The following is a 17,647-nucleotide window of genomic DNA, read 5'->3' as shown; positions in this document are numbered from 1 at the left end:
TGAGCTGGTAGATTAGCACTCAGGGCAGTGGGACATGGCAAGGATCCAGAGCAACTCTCTACGTTTCTTTTTAGTCTATATATAAGATTTGGTCAAAGTCAAACTTTGTAAAGTTTGACTAACTTTACAGAAAAAAATATCAACATCTACAATACTAAAGTTATATGTTATGAAAACTAATATCATCATTCATCTAATAATATTGATTTCATAAGTGAATATTGATATCTTTTGCAAATCTTATATGCAAACTAAAAAGAAACGGAGGGAGTATAAAATAAGGTTGATAATTGACAAGACTGTACATAATTATGGCATCCAAACTTGATGGCAAAATGAATTCAATCTCATGAAACATGAAAGAGTTGCTGGTATATAACTAGACGAGCTCAAAACTGTCCCATTTATCAGACTCACCAAGACAGTGAAAGTCTGGGTCTAGGATATGAAATATTAACAACATAAATTAACTGATGATACAACTTTCAACAGTCCAAGGATTCTTTCCGGGCTGGAATGTGTGCCGGACAGCGGTCCAGTCACGAAGTACAAAGTAACAGGAGCAACGAATAGGAGAACAACTGGCTGTTGGGATTTACGACAAGGCATGTACAATGCTGGTAACGCGCAATCAAAGAATATCTCTGGTGTATTTCTCGGAGGTCTAGCTATCTGAATTTTTTCAGGAGGTGGGAGGAAGGAATGGGTGAGCTGAGCGATTTTGTCAGCCTGCCGCCCACACTGCTGTCTGCTGTTCTTACCGGTGTGGCGCACTCGTTGAAGTCAAGGACTCTTGCTTCAGCCTGCAGAGTTAAACTGGAATTAGAAATACTGATGATACTGCAGTCTTAAATATCATATATAGAGTAGTATCTGTAGTCAATGCTCGATCTAGTTTGTTCAAAAATCAAAATTGGTCGAAATCATCACATCTGACCAACTACAGGAATCAAATTACCATAGTTTTCCCACATAAGATTTGTAATTGCTATATACCTAGGAAAAAACAACTAAATTATGGTCTCCTAAGAAATTCCAACTCTACTATCCCAGGTACTGAATGAAGCAGATGAAAACTACGCACCATGATTTTATTTTGCGGCTTGCCAGTTCCTGTTTCATTTTCGGCATCTATGTTTTCCTTGTTTTCCTCATCAAAATCTTTGTTGCCACATTGGCTGCCACTTGCCAGGACCTCGCGGGCATCCGCCAAAGCAGAAGCACTCTGCACATTTATCCGCTTCATCAATCCTAATGCATCATAAGTTGTATCCGCTGGGCTGATGAAGTATGACCCCTGCACAAGTGAAGGTATTAACCAAAAGAAAGAAAGAATGAGTAACAGATGACAAGTACTTCTCATGCTTCAGCTCGTCCAAAACTACAAATATGGCCCATCAAAAAAACCTTGTTGCAGATTTGACGCAGGATAGCTATAAGACAATAAATATTTCAATGCTAAATGTACCTTATATTGCATATCTATGAACCAAGGGGACTTCCAAGCCGATGGAGATTCCAGTCCTCTTTTGACACCAGGCGTATCAGCCAATCTGAAAAAGAGTAGCAATTCAGAATAGCAAGAAAGAGCAACGGTAATTGTGTTCTTCGTTAGAAAGATCCATGTGTTCTTCGACAGTTGAATTCAAATTGCAGATGCTCATACCAGTAAGGGGGTCAGTAGATAAATGACTTATTATGATTTTAGTCTAGATAAACCAAAATCTTAGGCTTCAGAGTAGAAAAGGGAGCACTTAAAGAATATTCTACTCTCACAGATATGTACTCCCTCTGTAAACTATTATAAAGATCATTTAGATCACTAATAGTGATCTAAATGATCTTATATTAGTTACAGAGGGAGTATTAATAATTAAATTCATAAATCTAATAGTAGAATAGGTACCTAGGTAAATCCAAATCTTCAGGCAAATTTAGCTTTCTAGCGATGAAGAGATTTTAACATTGAATGATGGCAACTTGCCAGGTACCAGTTTCACATTTATATTTAGTGGATTTCATAAGACCTGCCAGATCTAGACTCACACATACTACGTGCTGACCAAAGTAAAGAAACTGATTGGAGAACCCAAAAAATCATCTTGGAAACAGACTAGTGTGCAATCTTACATGTTCACATATTCATAATCCATTTGAATGCATGGTGAAGATTTCTCGGCAATGAGTTCTCCAGACTTCGATTTAGCAAACGTTTCCTTACAGGCCGATAGAGCTTCAAGATTTGTGTTCATTTTCTGATACATGGCATTTGCGCCATGATCAGAAATGTCATTGCCCTTGTGCTCAACAAGAACAGTTGCCGGTGGCTGCATGGAACAAAAATATAAGTAAGAACAAGATCAGCAGGTCAAGGGGAAAACTTATATGCCACTTTGCCCCCGCCTTTCAGTTCAACCCCACATATCACATACATGATGACATCATTAGAGATCTTGATACTTTGAATCACATTTCTTGAAGACACGTAAAGCTAGATTTACTGGAGAAATTGTAGCAACTGCTATGCTACGCCGCAATAACTATATAAGCGCTACCTTCCGTTCTACTAAGATATGGTACCAATTGAAGAACTGATTTAGAAGTACTTACCTCATCATTAATATTGACCATATTTGCAGTGGAACACTGTTCCCCTCTTGCATGCTCATCCACAGGATGGTTGTTCTGTGCATTTCGTCCATCTTTTGCCTGCTCGCTTTCACCCAAATTTCCCTTGTTTTCATCACAGAATTCAAGTTTCTTCTCCAGAGGTTTAAAAGATGAAGATCGATTAGTGCAAAAAACTGATTCGGTAACAAGTCCTTTGTCTTTAATGGCATGCATGCAACTTGTTTGAGCACTGACGGAGGATGTGCCCAACACACCACTGTCCTGTTCAGTCCTAGACTTCTTCTCTATTCCTTTTTCGAGAGTCGGAGATGACAGATCTCTCGGTCGTTTCTTTAATATTGATGGTGTGCTTATGAAGCTTTTGGCGGCACTCTTCAGCACAACATCAGGGCTTTCATCATGGGTAGGGGAGCCCCACAATCTCAATGGAGTGGTTACGCTCATGGTTGAGCGCATCAACTGCCGAATGCCAAGGGGACTGTACTCTTGCAAATCGCCAGAAGTTACAAGATCACAGCTGACAAATGGAACATCCATGCTTGGGAAGCGAGGAGGTTCATAGAATAGCGCTCCCTTATCTTGCTTTTCATCTGACGCAGCCTCACCTTGTGCCAATGGTGGTTCTTTGGCCATGCTGGAAGCAGGTTCTTCAGCGTCAGTTAACTGTTTGTCCCCGTATTCCGGTATTCTTTCTATAATTGCTGAAGCACCATGTCTACCATCAGTACTGCCAGGGGTAGCAAACTGCTCAGAATCACCAAAAGAATCATGCATGCATGTGATCATCTCTGACCCAGAAACTTGCATTTCTCTTGACTTTTCATCAGCCACATCCGACAAACCATTTGGAATAAGAGATTGTGGTACTGACAACGATGGATCCTGGCCATAAGCAGCCATCATCATACTCGACGGATTTGATGTATGCGATGGATTGGGTGCTGCCAAAAAATGGGTGTCTGCTTCAGAGGAATGTGTATCTGAATGGTGGTTTAGTCTTGAAAGAGAATCAGCATCAACTACATCAGGTCCAGAAAGAAGACTCTGGAACGAAACATCTTGCCAAAGTTCTGATTTCAAACAATTAGGACTGCTGAAGTCAGCCTCGGACATGAAATGTAGTTTTGGCTCAGCTCCAGAAACATTAGTTAGCACAGAGATAGGCATATCTGGTGCTATCTCATACTGTAACATCGGTCTTTCATTATTCGATGTACTACAAATGGTCTGGTTGTTTTCAAACATAGAGTTACCTGGTGTTTCATCAATATCCATCTGCAAATCCATTCTTTGTGAAATTTCCTGCTGCAAGAGTTTATCTGGACCAAATCTGGAGGAAGAAGCATGGCAATGAACTTCAGACAAAGCAGATGCAACACCCTCGGTGGAAGTATAGCCTTCCTGGCACATAGAAGACTGAGAATCATGTGCTTCTGTCTTGCTGGGATCCGCATTCACATGTAAATCACAGCTCAAGGCCAGATTGGTGTCCTGCGCTTGCGAGCAAGAAACCATGGCCAATGAGGATTGACTACACCCTGATGAATCCTCAACCTCCCGGACAGCATTGCTGTCACTGTCTTCACTGTTTTGTTGCGTAATTGCCGGTGAGGAATTAAAATGTGCATGGTGTTCAATAAGTGGGAGACGCGAGACTTGAGCAAGTAAACCTGATGACATATAAGAATCAATTTTCTTCTTTACAGAACTGTTCCAGTGGTTTTTAATTGAATTGTCCGTCCTGGCAGGGGAAACATAAATTTAGAAGTCAATCATTTCAGGTGCAAAGCATATATGCGCATAAAGGGAATACTGCTAACATGTCGCACATTCTCTCTGCTTGCTGTAATACTCACCAGTCGACACCATATTTGACTAAAAATAACATATATTATTTCAAATTTTGTTCAAAGAAAATAAAAGAGAGCTATTGCAGTGGCAGTGGTTTAACATTTTTATGGGACCGGTGCCCTAATTTTATTTTCCAAAAGCAAAACAATTTAGTTCCCTTTTGAGATTACCATCTTTTCCCGAGTATAACACCATAGCTTCCAAATGATGCCGAATGCAAAAAAGGGGAATGGATGCTGAACCCAAAAGTTTGTGAATTCATCAGGGAGAATGAAAAGAAAAACTTCTTTTCACAGGACAGGACTCATCATGATATCATACATAAATATTTCCCAGCAGCTCATACATAAATGGAAACATCATTTAGTTACCTTCCGGGTAAAAACTTTGTCAATTCAGCCCATTTGTTTCCATACATTCGATGAGCATGTATAAGAGTAATTTCCTCCTCCTGTGTCCATGCATCCTTGTTTATGCCAGGGTTAAGATGATTGTGCCACCTAATCACAGATAAGATAGTCCATTGTTAAAGGATACATGCTCTATGGTCAATTAGTTATGGCTACGAATTAAAGCCAATGTATTTAGCTGCTACTCAGTTGGCCCCAAAATAAGAACTTTCACTAAATAACAATAATTGTAAGAGGAACAGCTGTAGTATGTTAACATGTAATTAAAAAAAGGTTAATACTTTAGTTCCAATGTCTTTTTGCTTTTTACTGACTTTACCAAAAGGCTGGTGAATCTGAAATTATAAAATCAGCTCTCCTGAATTCTGATATTACTAGCTAGCAGCACGAAGAGGTGCTAGCATTACAAGGTTGGGACATATTGACATTTTATTCACTTGATCCTCTATGTTTTTGAAACTATTTAATGAAACATTTTTATCCAGAACCCAGCCTATGCCTTAACAGTAGAACCATCAGGATAATGGAAAGAGGCAAACTAACACTTTGTGGTTCTGCAAAAATCAACATTGCATTAGTGATTGTTGAGATTACTGTGTTCTTTAACCAGGAATACATAGGAGAACTCTGTATCACTTGCATCAAGAATTACATTATTCATGTGCCTTATAAAACTACAGTGCTGATGTGCAAAAGCAACAAGGCACCACGGAACTCCATGAGTTACTGTTCACATTCAGTTGTTCAATGCTCAGTCGTATATATTATATTGCAAAGAAAAAAGGTTCTTAAGTACAAGATTGATGAAATTAAAGGGCACTCCCATCCATACCGTTCCCGGCATTGCTTTCCTATACGTCCTGGCAAAGCTTGGGCAATAGTTGACCATTTCTTTGGACCATATTTCTTTACCATTTCAACAATGATATCGTCTTCCTAAAAATATGAAACAACAGGTTGATAAGACTCACGTGAGCATACAAGATGCTCAATAAGCCTGAAAATGGAAACAAATCAAATAGGGGGCCTACTTCTTTGGACCATGGCCCTTTGATCAACTCAGGATTTAGAACCTTTTGCCACCTGTGCAGGCATTGTACATCGGTTCTATCAGGAAAACACTCCGCTGGAAAAGAAGGCAATATGTCAGTGCTTAGACTTGTCAAAAAACAGAAAGTGTAGGGAGGTGTTCCTAATAACAGAAAAGAAAAAAAGGAAAGCTGACTGGAGACGAATGAGAGAAAGCAGAAACTAATGGAACAAATCAATATCTTATCTTAGATAACGGAAGGATCATCCTCTTGGTTTCTAATGAATCGATGTATGTAATTATAAAGCAAACATGCACAAGAGAATAGAAGAATAAAAGAACAAAAGAAGCTAACATCATTGTAAAAAATGCAGTGCCGCATAGATATAAAAATGCTAAAGAAAAATGCACAAACCACCTTCGGAACGTGACACAGCAAAACATCTTTCTTCGTAGCAGGATCAGGGGAAAGAATGGGAAAGACAATTTCACTATATTTCTTACCGGGAACAGGATCACAAGCATATAGTTTTATTGGGACGATAACTCTGAGAAGAGAGATTTTCCACCTTTTCTTTCAACTCAGGGGAAATAGGTTCGAGCGGCACTAATTTTGAATCCCTCAGGCAAAATAAGAACAGAACCTGCATTCAACCCTTCTGGCACCCTGAACAGACTAGCTGAGGGGGGTGTGTCTGTCCAGCAATTTTGGGTTCTTCATACCCTGAGATCCACTCTCTTAGCTTACTCTTTCATATACTGTAGGGTCCTTACCCTCAAAAGAACACTTATGATGATATAGGACATGGATTTTAGATGCCTATATAATTCAAAATGTGTTTTCTTTGAACAAGCACCCAAATGTGTGTCGTCTTGTATTAATATACTTCAAAGTACAGAAAGAGTGATAGAGATGTCCAAGAAAGGTAAAAGAATTATATGTGCTACAAAAATACCATCATCAAGAGTAAACTAATAGCATTCCCACATAACTTTACACACGTATGAATCGATCCATAGAATATACCTATCTTTTTCCAGTTTTTCCCATTGTAAGTCTGGACTGCTCTGGACAATATATCATCCTGCATTTGATTAGCACACAAGTGAAATATTAGACGGTTTCAGTAAAAAAACTCATTTTTTGTATAATCCACTGATTTATGACTTTTGCATTGTGGTGCTAATTAAATGGAGCCCACATGTCAGTGAGGCACTGAAACATATACAATATATCCCCACAAAAATGTGACAGGAGCACTACTGATAGCATAGCAACTAACAAGCACAGCATGAAGCGGAACTGGAATTGAGTATATGACAGAAGCACTACTGATAGCATAGCAACTAACAATTCAGGATGGAGGGAGTATATGGGTTAATCCAAGTTGCGCAGTTATGATATGCTCCCATGGGTGTATGTGCAAGAAATTCTCATACTGAACTACAACTGTTGGACTAAACCACCCAATGAGACAACTCAAGCCTCCACAAAAGGGCCAGAGTGTTCCATCGAATTATTATTATTTTCCATAAAACTTATAAGTGTTTGCCATTATTGTGTATTTAAGAAAGAGATGCAAATAAACATAATGCATATCTTACAGTTGATCAGTCCTAAACTATTCTCGGATGTTCAGTCAGCACTCACCATCCAGCCATTTGGACAGTAAATAGCCATTTGCCAATAAAAACATAAGATTCGGCTCGTATGGCATACCTCTTCGGGGGTCCAATTTCCTTTGGTTGAGCGTCGTGTCGGGCCAGTGGTCCTCCTAAAGGTGAAGGAGCAGATAACTATAAGAAAAAAGTTATACAATTAACCATTTATGCAAAGATCTGTTAGTATCTACCCATTGAGCGACCGTTGCCTCTGTGGCTCATTGCTGACTTTCCCTTCATGAGTAGTAGATGGCTGTCCAGAAGCCTCTCCAGCCTTCTTCGGAGCCTTTCCTTTATCGCTTGTCATCACGGGTGAAGACTGGATGCTCAATCCCCTCTATAGCAGAGCCTTGTAGATGTATAAAAAACAGTTTAATCTTCCTATGAATCAGAATCATTAAACTGTCAATCCTAATAGAGGCATTTGAGGAGTTGCTGCAAGCTATGTTGCACGAACACTCGGACTTTTTATGTTGAACTGAAATAATGTATGTCCAAAAAGAAAAATGTACCTTACAGTGATAGCGGCCAAACAAAAAGCGAACCGGGAAGATGCATATAACTGCAGTGAAATTGAACGGCATTGCAGAACCAGTCCTAATAGTTTCATGTTCAGGTTTCACCCCCACCTAAATGTGCACAACAAACTTGCCCAACCAGCGATTCACTGTCGGCGTGCCCTAAATTTCTAAGCATATAACAGAGCCCTAGGTTTCCTTGCACAAAACTAAAACTGAACGACATTTCAACCAAAAACTAACACCAGATGTCCTCAAGTCTCAGAACCGACGGCCCCAGCCACAGTTCTTGTCAAATGACCTCCGGGCAGAAACAGTGTGATAATGGAAGCCTAAAAGGTGCCAACTTTACCAATCTACGGGCTGCTACAGAACAACCTAGCGTTCAAATTTCAGAAGGGGGCTTCATTTTCAGTTTGGCAGAATCAGTGGCTACACAAATTCGCGAAGACGGTGAGCCATAAAGGAGAAGATCTACGGGAAATAGAGTACAAGGAACTCACCAGGCTAGGGAAGCCGCCGGCCGGGCGCGCCGCCGACGAAGACGGCCGCCGCCGCCGCCGCCGCGCAGATCTGCCGTAGCCCGACAGGAGGGGCGAGGAGACGTCGATCGGTAGATAAGGGGGATGCGCTGGCCGCGGAGCTACAGGGGAAGGAGGCCGCCGGAGAAGAGTGGTCTCGGGAGGGAGAGGGTGAGGACGGGGAGGAACATGCCACGGTGAGTCGCTCGGAGAGGGGGGCAGTTCGTTTTTTGAAATGGCGAGAGAGGGAGCAATATCAGGCGTTTCGAGAACCCGAAAATTTCATTCCTGACCCTTAACCCTTGGATCACCTATCAACGGGCAGATCGAGGCTCTCTTTTCTCCAATTACAAAAATGACCCATATGTGAAAACACGCAAGGCGCCCCACCTAGGCGCGGCTCCTAACCACAAGCCAAAACTGACGGAGTACCGTACTACCGTTTCAAGTGTGTACATATATAATAAAAGACAGTCAATAAATATACGCCAAAATCGGTTTGGCAGAATCTGTGGCTACTCAAATTTACGACGATGTGTCATAAAGCAGTAGATCTATAAGAGATGGTGTATGAGAAATTCTGCAGGCTAGGGGCGTTGACGACTAGCCGCCTCGACAATGAAGACGCCCATCGTCATGCAGATCTGCTGATGCCCAACGGGAGATGAGGTTAACGGGGAAGAAGGTCGCCAAAGAATGGGAGTCTCGGGAAAGAGGAGTAAGGATGAACAGGAACATTGCCATAGCTTAGAGAAGGTGGTTCATTTTTAAAATGACCAGATGGGGAGGTGTGTCTAAGACTTTGAAGATTTCCTTCCTAACCTTGGATCACCTGCCAACGAACAGATTGATGCTCTTCTTTTTCAACTAACGAAATGTTTCATGTGTAAAAACACGCAAGGCGCGCTCAAGTAAGCGCGCCTTCTAACCACACGTCAAAATTAAGGGAGTGCTGATTTGAGTGTATATACATCTGTAAAAGACAACCAATGAATATATAGGGTGTTTGCTTAAGATCGTTTGGCAAAAGTATGTGACTACTCAAATTCACGAGTGTGTGATATAAATCAGAAGATCTATAGCAAAAGGAGTACATGGAGTACAAGAATTCACCAGGCTAGGGATGTTGTCGTACGGGCAAACCAACAACGAGATGTCGTTGGCGTGCAGATCTGTCGATGCCCGACAAGAGGATCGAGGAGACGTCGATCTATGGTGCGCTGGTCGTGGGGTCACCGAGGAAGGAGGTCGTCGAAGAATAGATCTCGAGAAGAAAGGGTGAGGACTAAAGGGAACATGTCATCGCTTAGAGTGTGGTTTGTTTTTAAAGACGAGATGGGGATGTGTTTCAAGAGTAAGATTTCTTTCATAGCCCTTGGATCGCATACCAACGGCAGATCAATTCTTTCTTGTTCCAATTACAGAAATGTCCCATATGTGAGCAAGGCATCCCACGTGAGTGCGCCTTCTGCCACACGCCAAAACTGATAGAGTGTCATTTTAAGTACGCATTTATGTAATAAAATACATTCACTAAATATATAGCAAGAAAATATTTATTTTAAACCCTATATTATCATCCTATTTTAAGGATAATCTTACTATCTACCCTTCAAACCATTTTGATTTACCCCTTTACACCATTGTAAGGGTTTTTTCAATTGTGTGGCAGTGCTTTCTACACATGTTGGCCAAACTGGCATATTTAACTATGAAGTATTTTTTAAAGCACAAATAAAAACCACCAAAATCATATATTTGATAAGTAAGAATAGGGGGTGTTGAAAAAATAGAATAGAAAAATCAACAATGTCGAACAATAAAGGTGTGGATTTAGTTCTACTTTGTTCTAGTGTGTGGTCTTTTTCATAAAGAAAAACGCCAAGGATAGCATTTTTCTTTCGATGTTTAACCATAGTTACCATAATTAGCTACTTCTCTGAATGGTTATAGACTGATAAGGTCAACTTAAAACCATGAACTATGATGGTTGGTCCAATTGGTATCATAGACTATGAAATTATCCATATATATCACAAAGTTTCGAAAACAATTTAACTTGAACCCTAGCCTTATGTTTGTATGGTGATTCATTAGGTGTTCTCATATAATGTAAATTTTTGATGCCATGAGTGTAAAATCTGTAAAATTTCACATAAAAATGACTATTGTGTAATGTGCAAAATTACTATGAGAAAAATGGACTCATCGTGTCTTTTTGTGCAATAGACAAAATAAGATACTTTGGTGTAGGCTCCCAATGCATTACATCCTCGTGTTCATGTTATTTCTCTTTTTCTTTTTAAACGCCAAATATGCACAAAAAACTAAATAACCGGTCTAAGATTTGCGGGCAGTTTCAACTTTCAAAGTTCGAAAAGACAGAAATGATTCACATATGTGGAGAATACCATCAAGGTTCAATGGAAAGAGACCGTCGACCAATATGATCATTGATGCGTCTCTTGCGTATCTATAACTTTTTGTTGTTTCATACTATTATATTACCATTCTTATATACATTGGCCATCATTTTTCATCATTTTAAATTGTTATTTTGTACTAACATATTAATCTAGTGCCCAGTGTCAGTTGTTGTTTTCTGCTTGTTTTTTTCTTACAGAAAATCGATACCTACGAAGGTCCAAACACGATGGAAACTTTTTGACGATTTTTCCTGGAACATAAGCGACTCTTGAAGCTTTGGAAGGAGACCAAGAGATGGCTGAGGGGCCCACAAGCCTAGGGGCGTACCCCCATGGTCGCGCCGGGCATGCTTCTGGGGCCCATGCAACTCCATTTGGCCTAATTCCTGACCTATAAATTCACATATATTCAGAAACCCTCGGAGCGAGATCCGAAACAATTTTATCGTTGCCACAAGCCTCTGTTCCGAGGCGATCCCATCTGGAGCCATGTTCCGGAGTTTTGCCGGAGAGGGAAGCCATTGGAGTGGCCATCTTGATCAACCTTGCAGCCTCCATGATGGTGTGTGAGTAGTTCCTTCAGGACCTATGGGTCCATATTAGTAGCTAGATCTCTCTCTCTCTCTCTCTCTATCAGATCTTCAATATCATGTTCTATTATGAGATTAATCTGATCTAATTCATGTGGTGTGTTTGTTGGGATCCGGTGAATTATGGATTTAAGATCATATTATTCATTGATTTCTATTGTATCTCTTGAAGTTTTTTGTTGCATAATTAAATAGCTATGTATGCTTTTTGGTCTATAAGTCTTCTCTAGCCAAGATAGATGAGTACTTCTTTAGAGGAAGTGGTGCATAATAGTGAGTTCAATCTAGTGGTAATTTCTATATTTCGGTGACAGAAAGGGACAAGACACGTTTTTGTATTGTTGGCACGTAGGATAAAACAACAGGGTTTAATCTTATTGCTAGATTTCTTCTTGTCTATAGTATGTCATCTTGCTTATTGCGTTACTCCATTTCTTATAAACGTAATACTTTGATATGCATGCTGGATAGTGGTCTTGGGGTGGAGTGATAGTGGTAGATGCAGTTGGATTAATGATCTACTTATCACGAACATAATGCCTCTGGGAGACTATGCCATGAATTATCATAGTTATAAATTGCCATTTTTCTATCAATTGCCCAACAATAATTTGTTCATGCCACTACCTGCTTTCGAGAGAGATGTCACTAGTGAACCTATGGCCCCCGGTCCATTCTCCATCAATACAGAGCTCTTACAATTTTGCGCTTTTCTTTTCCTTTACCTTTTTCCGTTTACTATTATACCACTATCTATTTGCTTTTAATCTTGTAACTGGCAAGATAAGGGGACTAACAATGACCTTGTCAAGTTGGGTGCAAGCATTTGTTTTGTGTTTGCGTGCAGGTGATGTTTACATTGTTAGCTTGGTGACTCCTACTGGTTCGATAAACCTTAATTCTTAACTGAGAAAAATACTTTATGCTGTTGTGCTACATGACTTTTTCCTCTTCGGGGAATCGAACAACTCTTATGGGAGTAGCAATCATATGTGTTCTATATATAGAACACATAAGTAAATTATTCAATAGCGCCATGTGTCAACATGGTACCGGTAGAACTCCATCCATTCCTATACGTAGGGCATATTAGGTTTGACCAAGAGTTAATCCATTAATATGTTGTTTATATGATCTGAAAGCATAATCATCAGTAAGCACTTTCAGATTCAAATTTAGTGATACTAGTTTCATGCCATAAAGATCATATATCAACAAATGAAATCTCAGTCAAAAGTTTGTCTATACTAAACATACAACACCCTAAAACATAAATAATCTGATACTCTACTAGAAACCAAACATGTTTTCGACCTTGAGTTGGATATATTAGCAATATTTTGATTAATTCGATCCATAAGAAAATCATGACGAAGGTGCTAACAATATTGATTTCATATTATAAGCTTATCATGCAAGTGTGTACTAGGCATAGAACATGCACATCCATGAACATAATAAGTATTGCAAATGCATGAATCACTATAGATAGAATGAACAGATCATAAACTTTAGAGGGATGGAAAGTGAGTCAAGGAGTAACCTATGCACGAGAAGGTGGAGGCATCAATGTTGACTGTATAAGGAGAGCCAGAAATTTGATGGTTCGGCATTCAAGAGCGGTTACATAAGTGACTAGCTATTAAAATTTCCTAGAAGCCTTTTTTGCATTGATGATTCATATGTTCTACACATTTTCCTTATGATATACTTTCATACTCATATGCAAGCTACATGGTAGGTAAGCAATGAAATGAAGTAATATAGGGTGGGTCTATTCTAACAACACCGGCCTTATTCTGCTAACACATGTGTACTGCTCCAATATTCGCAGCCCACTTTCTAGGTACTATCCTGCCGCAGGTTGATACGTCTCCAACGTATTTATAATTTTGTGATTGTTCCATGCTATTATATTTTCCATCTAGGATGTTTTATATGCATTTATATGGTATTTTATATGATTTTTGGGACTAACCTATTAACCTAGAGCCCAGTGCCAGTTTCCGTTTTTTCCTTATTTTTGAGTATCGCAGAAAAGGAAAACCAAACGGAGTCCAATTGACCTGAAATTTCACAGAGATCATTTTTGGACCAGAAGAATCCCACGGAGTACCGAAGATGGGCCAGAATAGTCCCGAGGCCACCACAAGGGTGGGGGCGCGCCTACCCCCCTGGGCGCCCCCCCTACCTCGTGGCCGCCTCGGGGATCCCCCTGACTTGTTTCCGACTCCAACACCTCTTATATAACCCCAAACTTCCAGAAACAAACCTAGATTGGGAGTTCCGCCGCTGCAAGCCTCTGTAGCCACCGAAAACCAACCTAGACCCGTTCCGGCACCCTGCCGGAGGGGGGGAATCCCTCTCCGGTGGCCATCTTCATTATCCCGGCGCTCTCCATGACGAGGAGGGAGTAGTTCTCCCTTGGGGCTGAGGGTATGTACCAGTAGCTATGTGTTTGATCTCTCTCTCTCTCTCTCTTGTGTTCTTGACTTGGCACGATCTTGATGTATCGCGAGCTTTGCTATTATAGTTGGATCTTATGATGTTTCTCCCCCTCTACTCTCTTGTGATGAATTGAGTTTTCCCTTTAAAGTTATCTTATCAGATTGAGTCTTTAAGGATTTGAGAACACTTGATGTATGTCTTGCATGTGCTTATCCGTGATGACAATGGGATATCACGTGATCTATTTGATGTATGTTTTGGTGATCAACTTGCGAGTTCCGTGACCTCATGAACTTATGCATAGGGGTTGGCACACATTTTCGTCTTGACTCTCCGGTAGAAACTTTGGGGCACTCTTTGAAGTTCTTTTGTGTTGGTTGAATAGATGAATCTAAGATTGTGTGATGCATATCGTATAATCATACCCACAGATACTTGAGGTGGCATTGGAGTATCTAGGTGACATTAGGGTTTTGGTTGATTTGTGTCGTAAGGTGTTATTCTAGTACGAACTCTAGGATAGATTGAATGGAAAGAATAGCTTCGTGTTATTTTACTATGGACTCTTGAATAGATCGATCAGAAAGGATAACTTTGAGGTGGTTTCATACCCTACAATAATCTCTTCGTTTGTTCTCCGCTATTAATGACTTTGGAGTGACTCTTTGTTGCATGTTGAGGGATAGTTATATGATCTAATTATGTTATTATTGTTGAGAGAACTTGCACTAGTGAAAGTATGAACCCTAGGCCTTGTTTCAATGCATTGCAATACCGTTTTCGCTCACTTTTATCATTAGTTACCTTGCTGTTTTTATATTTTCAGATTACAAAAACCTATATCTACCATCTATATTGCACTTCTATCACCATCTCTTCGCCGAACTAGTGCACCTAGAAAATTTTACCGTTGTATTGGGTGTGTTGGGGACATGAGAGACTCTTTGTTATTTGGTTGCAGGGTTGTTTGAGAGAGACCATCTTCATCCTACGCCTCCCACGGATTGATAAACCTTAGGTCATCCACTTGAGGGAAATTTGCTACTGTCCTACATACCTCTGCACTTGGAGGCCCAACAACGTCTACAAGCAGAAGGTTGTGTAGTAGACATCAAGCTCTTTTCTGGCGCCATTGCCGGGGAGTTTAGCGCTTGAAGGCATATCTTTAAATCTTGTAATCGGATCTTTTTGTTTCTTGTTTTATCACTAGTTTAGTCTATAAAAGAAAACTACAAAAAATGGAATTAAGGTTGCCTCATATGCTTCATCTTTTTAATGTCTTTCGTGAAAATAAGGATTCCGATAATTGTGCCAAAGTGTTATAAGAAGAATGTATTAAAATGTTTGGCACTAAATCTTTGTATGATGAGCATGATTGCAATGTTGTTAGTATGAATTCTTTGAATACCCATGATGCTAATGATATGCAAATCCACAAGCTTGGGGATGCTATGTTTGATGAATATGATATTTTTTGTCCCCCAAGTTTTGATGAGCAAATTTATTTTGATGATAGCATGCCTCCTATTTATGATGATTATATTGATGAAAGTGGGTTTGGAAGAGTGTCAACTTTAGGAAGTAATGATCCCACTTTTTTGGAGGGTGTTGAATCATATTGTGATAATTGTGAAAGTGGATTTGGAGAGGTCATGACTTTATTTAGTGATGAATCCACTATTTCGGAAGAGGTTCCAATTGATTATGTGAACAAAGTTGCTATCTATGATGATTATTGTGATGACATGTATGCTATAAATAATAATGATAACCATGAAACTTGTCATCTTGATTTTAATTTTCAATTGGATTATGCCTCACATGATAGTTATTTTGTTGAGTTTGCTCCCACTATTATCCATGACAATAAATTTGCTTATGTGAAGAGTAATAAAATTTCTATGTTTATACATCATGAAAATAATGCTTTATGTGATAGCTATATTTTTGAATTCATTCATGATGCTACTGAAAATTATAATGAAGGAGGAATATATGCTTGTAGGAATTGCAATAATATCAAGTTTCCTCTCTATGTGCTTAAGGTTTTAAAGTTATGCTAGTTGATTATTGTTCCCATAAGTTGTTTGATCACAAAATCCCTATGCATAGAAAGTGGGTTAGACTTAAATGTGCTTGTCATATGCTTCATGATGCTCCCGTTATGTTTCAATTCTTATCTTTTATGAGAGCATCATTGAAATCATCATGCCTAGTTAGGGGCGTTAAACGATAGCGCTTGTTGGGAGGCAACCCAACTTTATTTTTGTTTTTTACTTTTTGTTCCTGTTTAGTAATAAATAATTCATCTAGCTTTTGTTATGATTGTGTTTTATGTTTTAATTAGTGTTTGTGCCAAGTAGAACCTTTGGGAAGACTTGGGTGAAGTCTTTGCGATCTTGCTGTAAAAAACAGAAACTTTTGCGCTGACGAGATTAGCTGCCATTTTTTACTGGAGAGTGCGATTAGGTTGATTATTTTTGTAGATGATTAATAGAAAAATTCCTCAGGTCCACCAATTTATTTCAGAATTTTTGTAGTTACAGAAGTATTTGAAATACACAGATTACTACATGCTGTTCTGTTTTTGACAGATTCTGTTTTCATCGTGTTGTTTGCTTATTTTGATGAATCTATGAGTAGTATCGGAGGGTATGAACCATAAAGAAGTTGGAATATAGTAGATTTTACACCAATATGAATTTAGAATGAGTTCACAACAGTACCTAAATGGTGATTTATTTTCTTATACTAACGGGGCTTACGAGTTTTCTGTTAAGTTTTGTGTTGTGAAGTTTTCAAGTTTTGGGTAAAGATTCGATGGACTATGGAATAAGGAGTGGCAAGAGCCTAATCTTGGGGATGCACAAGGAACCCCAAGGTAATATTCAAGGACAACCAAGAGCCTAAGCTTGGGGATGCCCCGGATGACATCCCCTCTTTCGTCTTCGTTCATCTGTAACTTTACTTGGAGCTATATTTTTATTCACCACATGATATGTGTTTTGCTTGGAGCGTCATTTTATTTTATTTTGTTTGGCTTGTTGTTTGAATAAAATACTAAGATCTTAAATTCTTAAATGTTAGAGAGTCTTCACATAGTTGGATAATTATTCAACTACTCATTGTGATTGACTTATATCTTTCTGAGTAGTTTGTCATTTGCTCTAGTGCTTCACTTATATCCTTTTAGAGCACGGCAGTGGTTTTATTTTGCAGAAATAGATGAACTCTCGTGCTTCACTTATATTATTTTGAGAGTCTTTTAGAATAGCATGATAGTTTGCTTTGGTTATGAAACTAGTCCTAATATGATGGGCATCCAAGATGGGTATAATAGAAACTTTCATAAAAAGTGCATTGAATACTACGAGAAGTTTGATACTTGATAATTGTTTTGAGATATAAAGATGGTGATATTAGATTTGTTCTAGTTGAGTAATTGTGAAATTGAGAAATACTTGTGTTGAGGTTTACAAGTCCCGTAGCATGCACGTATGGTAACCGTTGTGTGACAAATTTGAAGCATGAGGTGTTTCTTTGATTACCTTCCTTATGAG

At 39.3% G+C, this 17,647-nt stretch overlaps 1 protein-coding gene across 1 annotated transcript; it reads right to left on the bottom strand.

Moving 5' to 3' along the window:
• Window positions 1–372: 372 nt before the first annotated feature.
• LOC125543360 (transcription factor MYB3R-1) lies at window positions 373–8,872 on the bottom strand. The gene is made up of 12 exons (XM_048706681.1): window positions 8,606–8,872; window positions 7,776–7,933; window positions 7,643–7,697; window positions 6,950–7,007; window positions 5,924–6,018; window positions 5,725–5,828; window positions 4,854–4,982; window positions 2,611–4,372; window positions 2,131–2,327; window positions 1,469–1,553; window positions 1,085–1,297; window positions 373–803 (listed from the first exon to the last, which is right to left on the bottom strand). The coding sequence occupies exons 2-12, from the start codon at window positions 7,889–7,891 to the stop codon at window positions 669–671; spliced, it is 2,949 nt and encodes a 982-aa protein (XP_048562638.1). The 5' UTR covers window positions 7,892–7,933; window positions 8,606–8,872; the 3' UTR covers window positions 373–668.
• Between the last annotated feature and the right edge of the window lie 8,775 nt (window positions 8,873–17,647).

Source organism: Triticum urartu, chromosome 3, assembly GCF_003073215.2.
Source record: "Triticum urartu cultivar G1812 chromosome 3, Tu2.1, whole genome shotgun sequence".
In the NCBI taxonomy this organism is placed as follows: Eukaryota; Viridiplantae; Streptophyta; class Magnoliopsida; order Poales; family Poaceae; genus Triticum; species Triticum urartu.
This window is presented reverse-complemented; position numbering and strand designations above follow the sequence as displayed.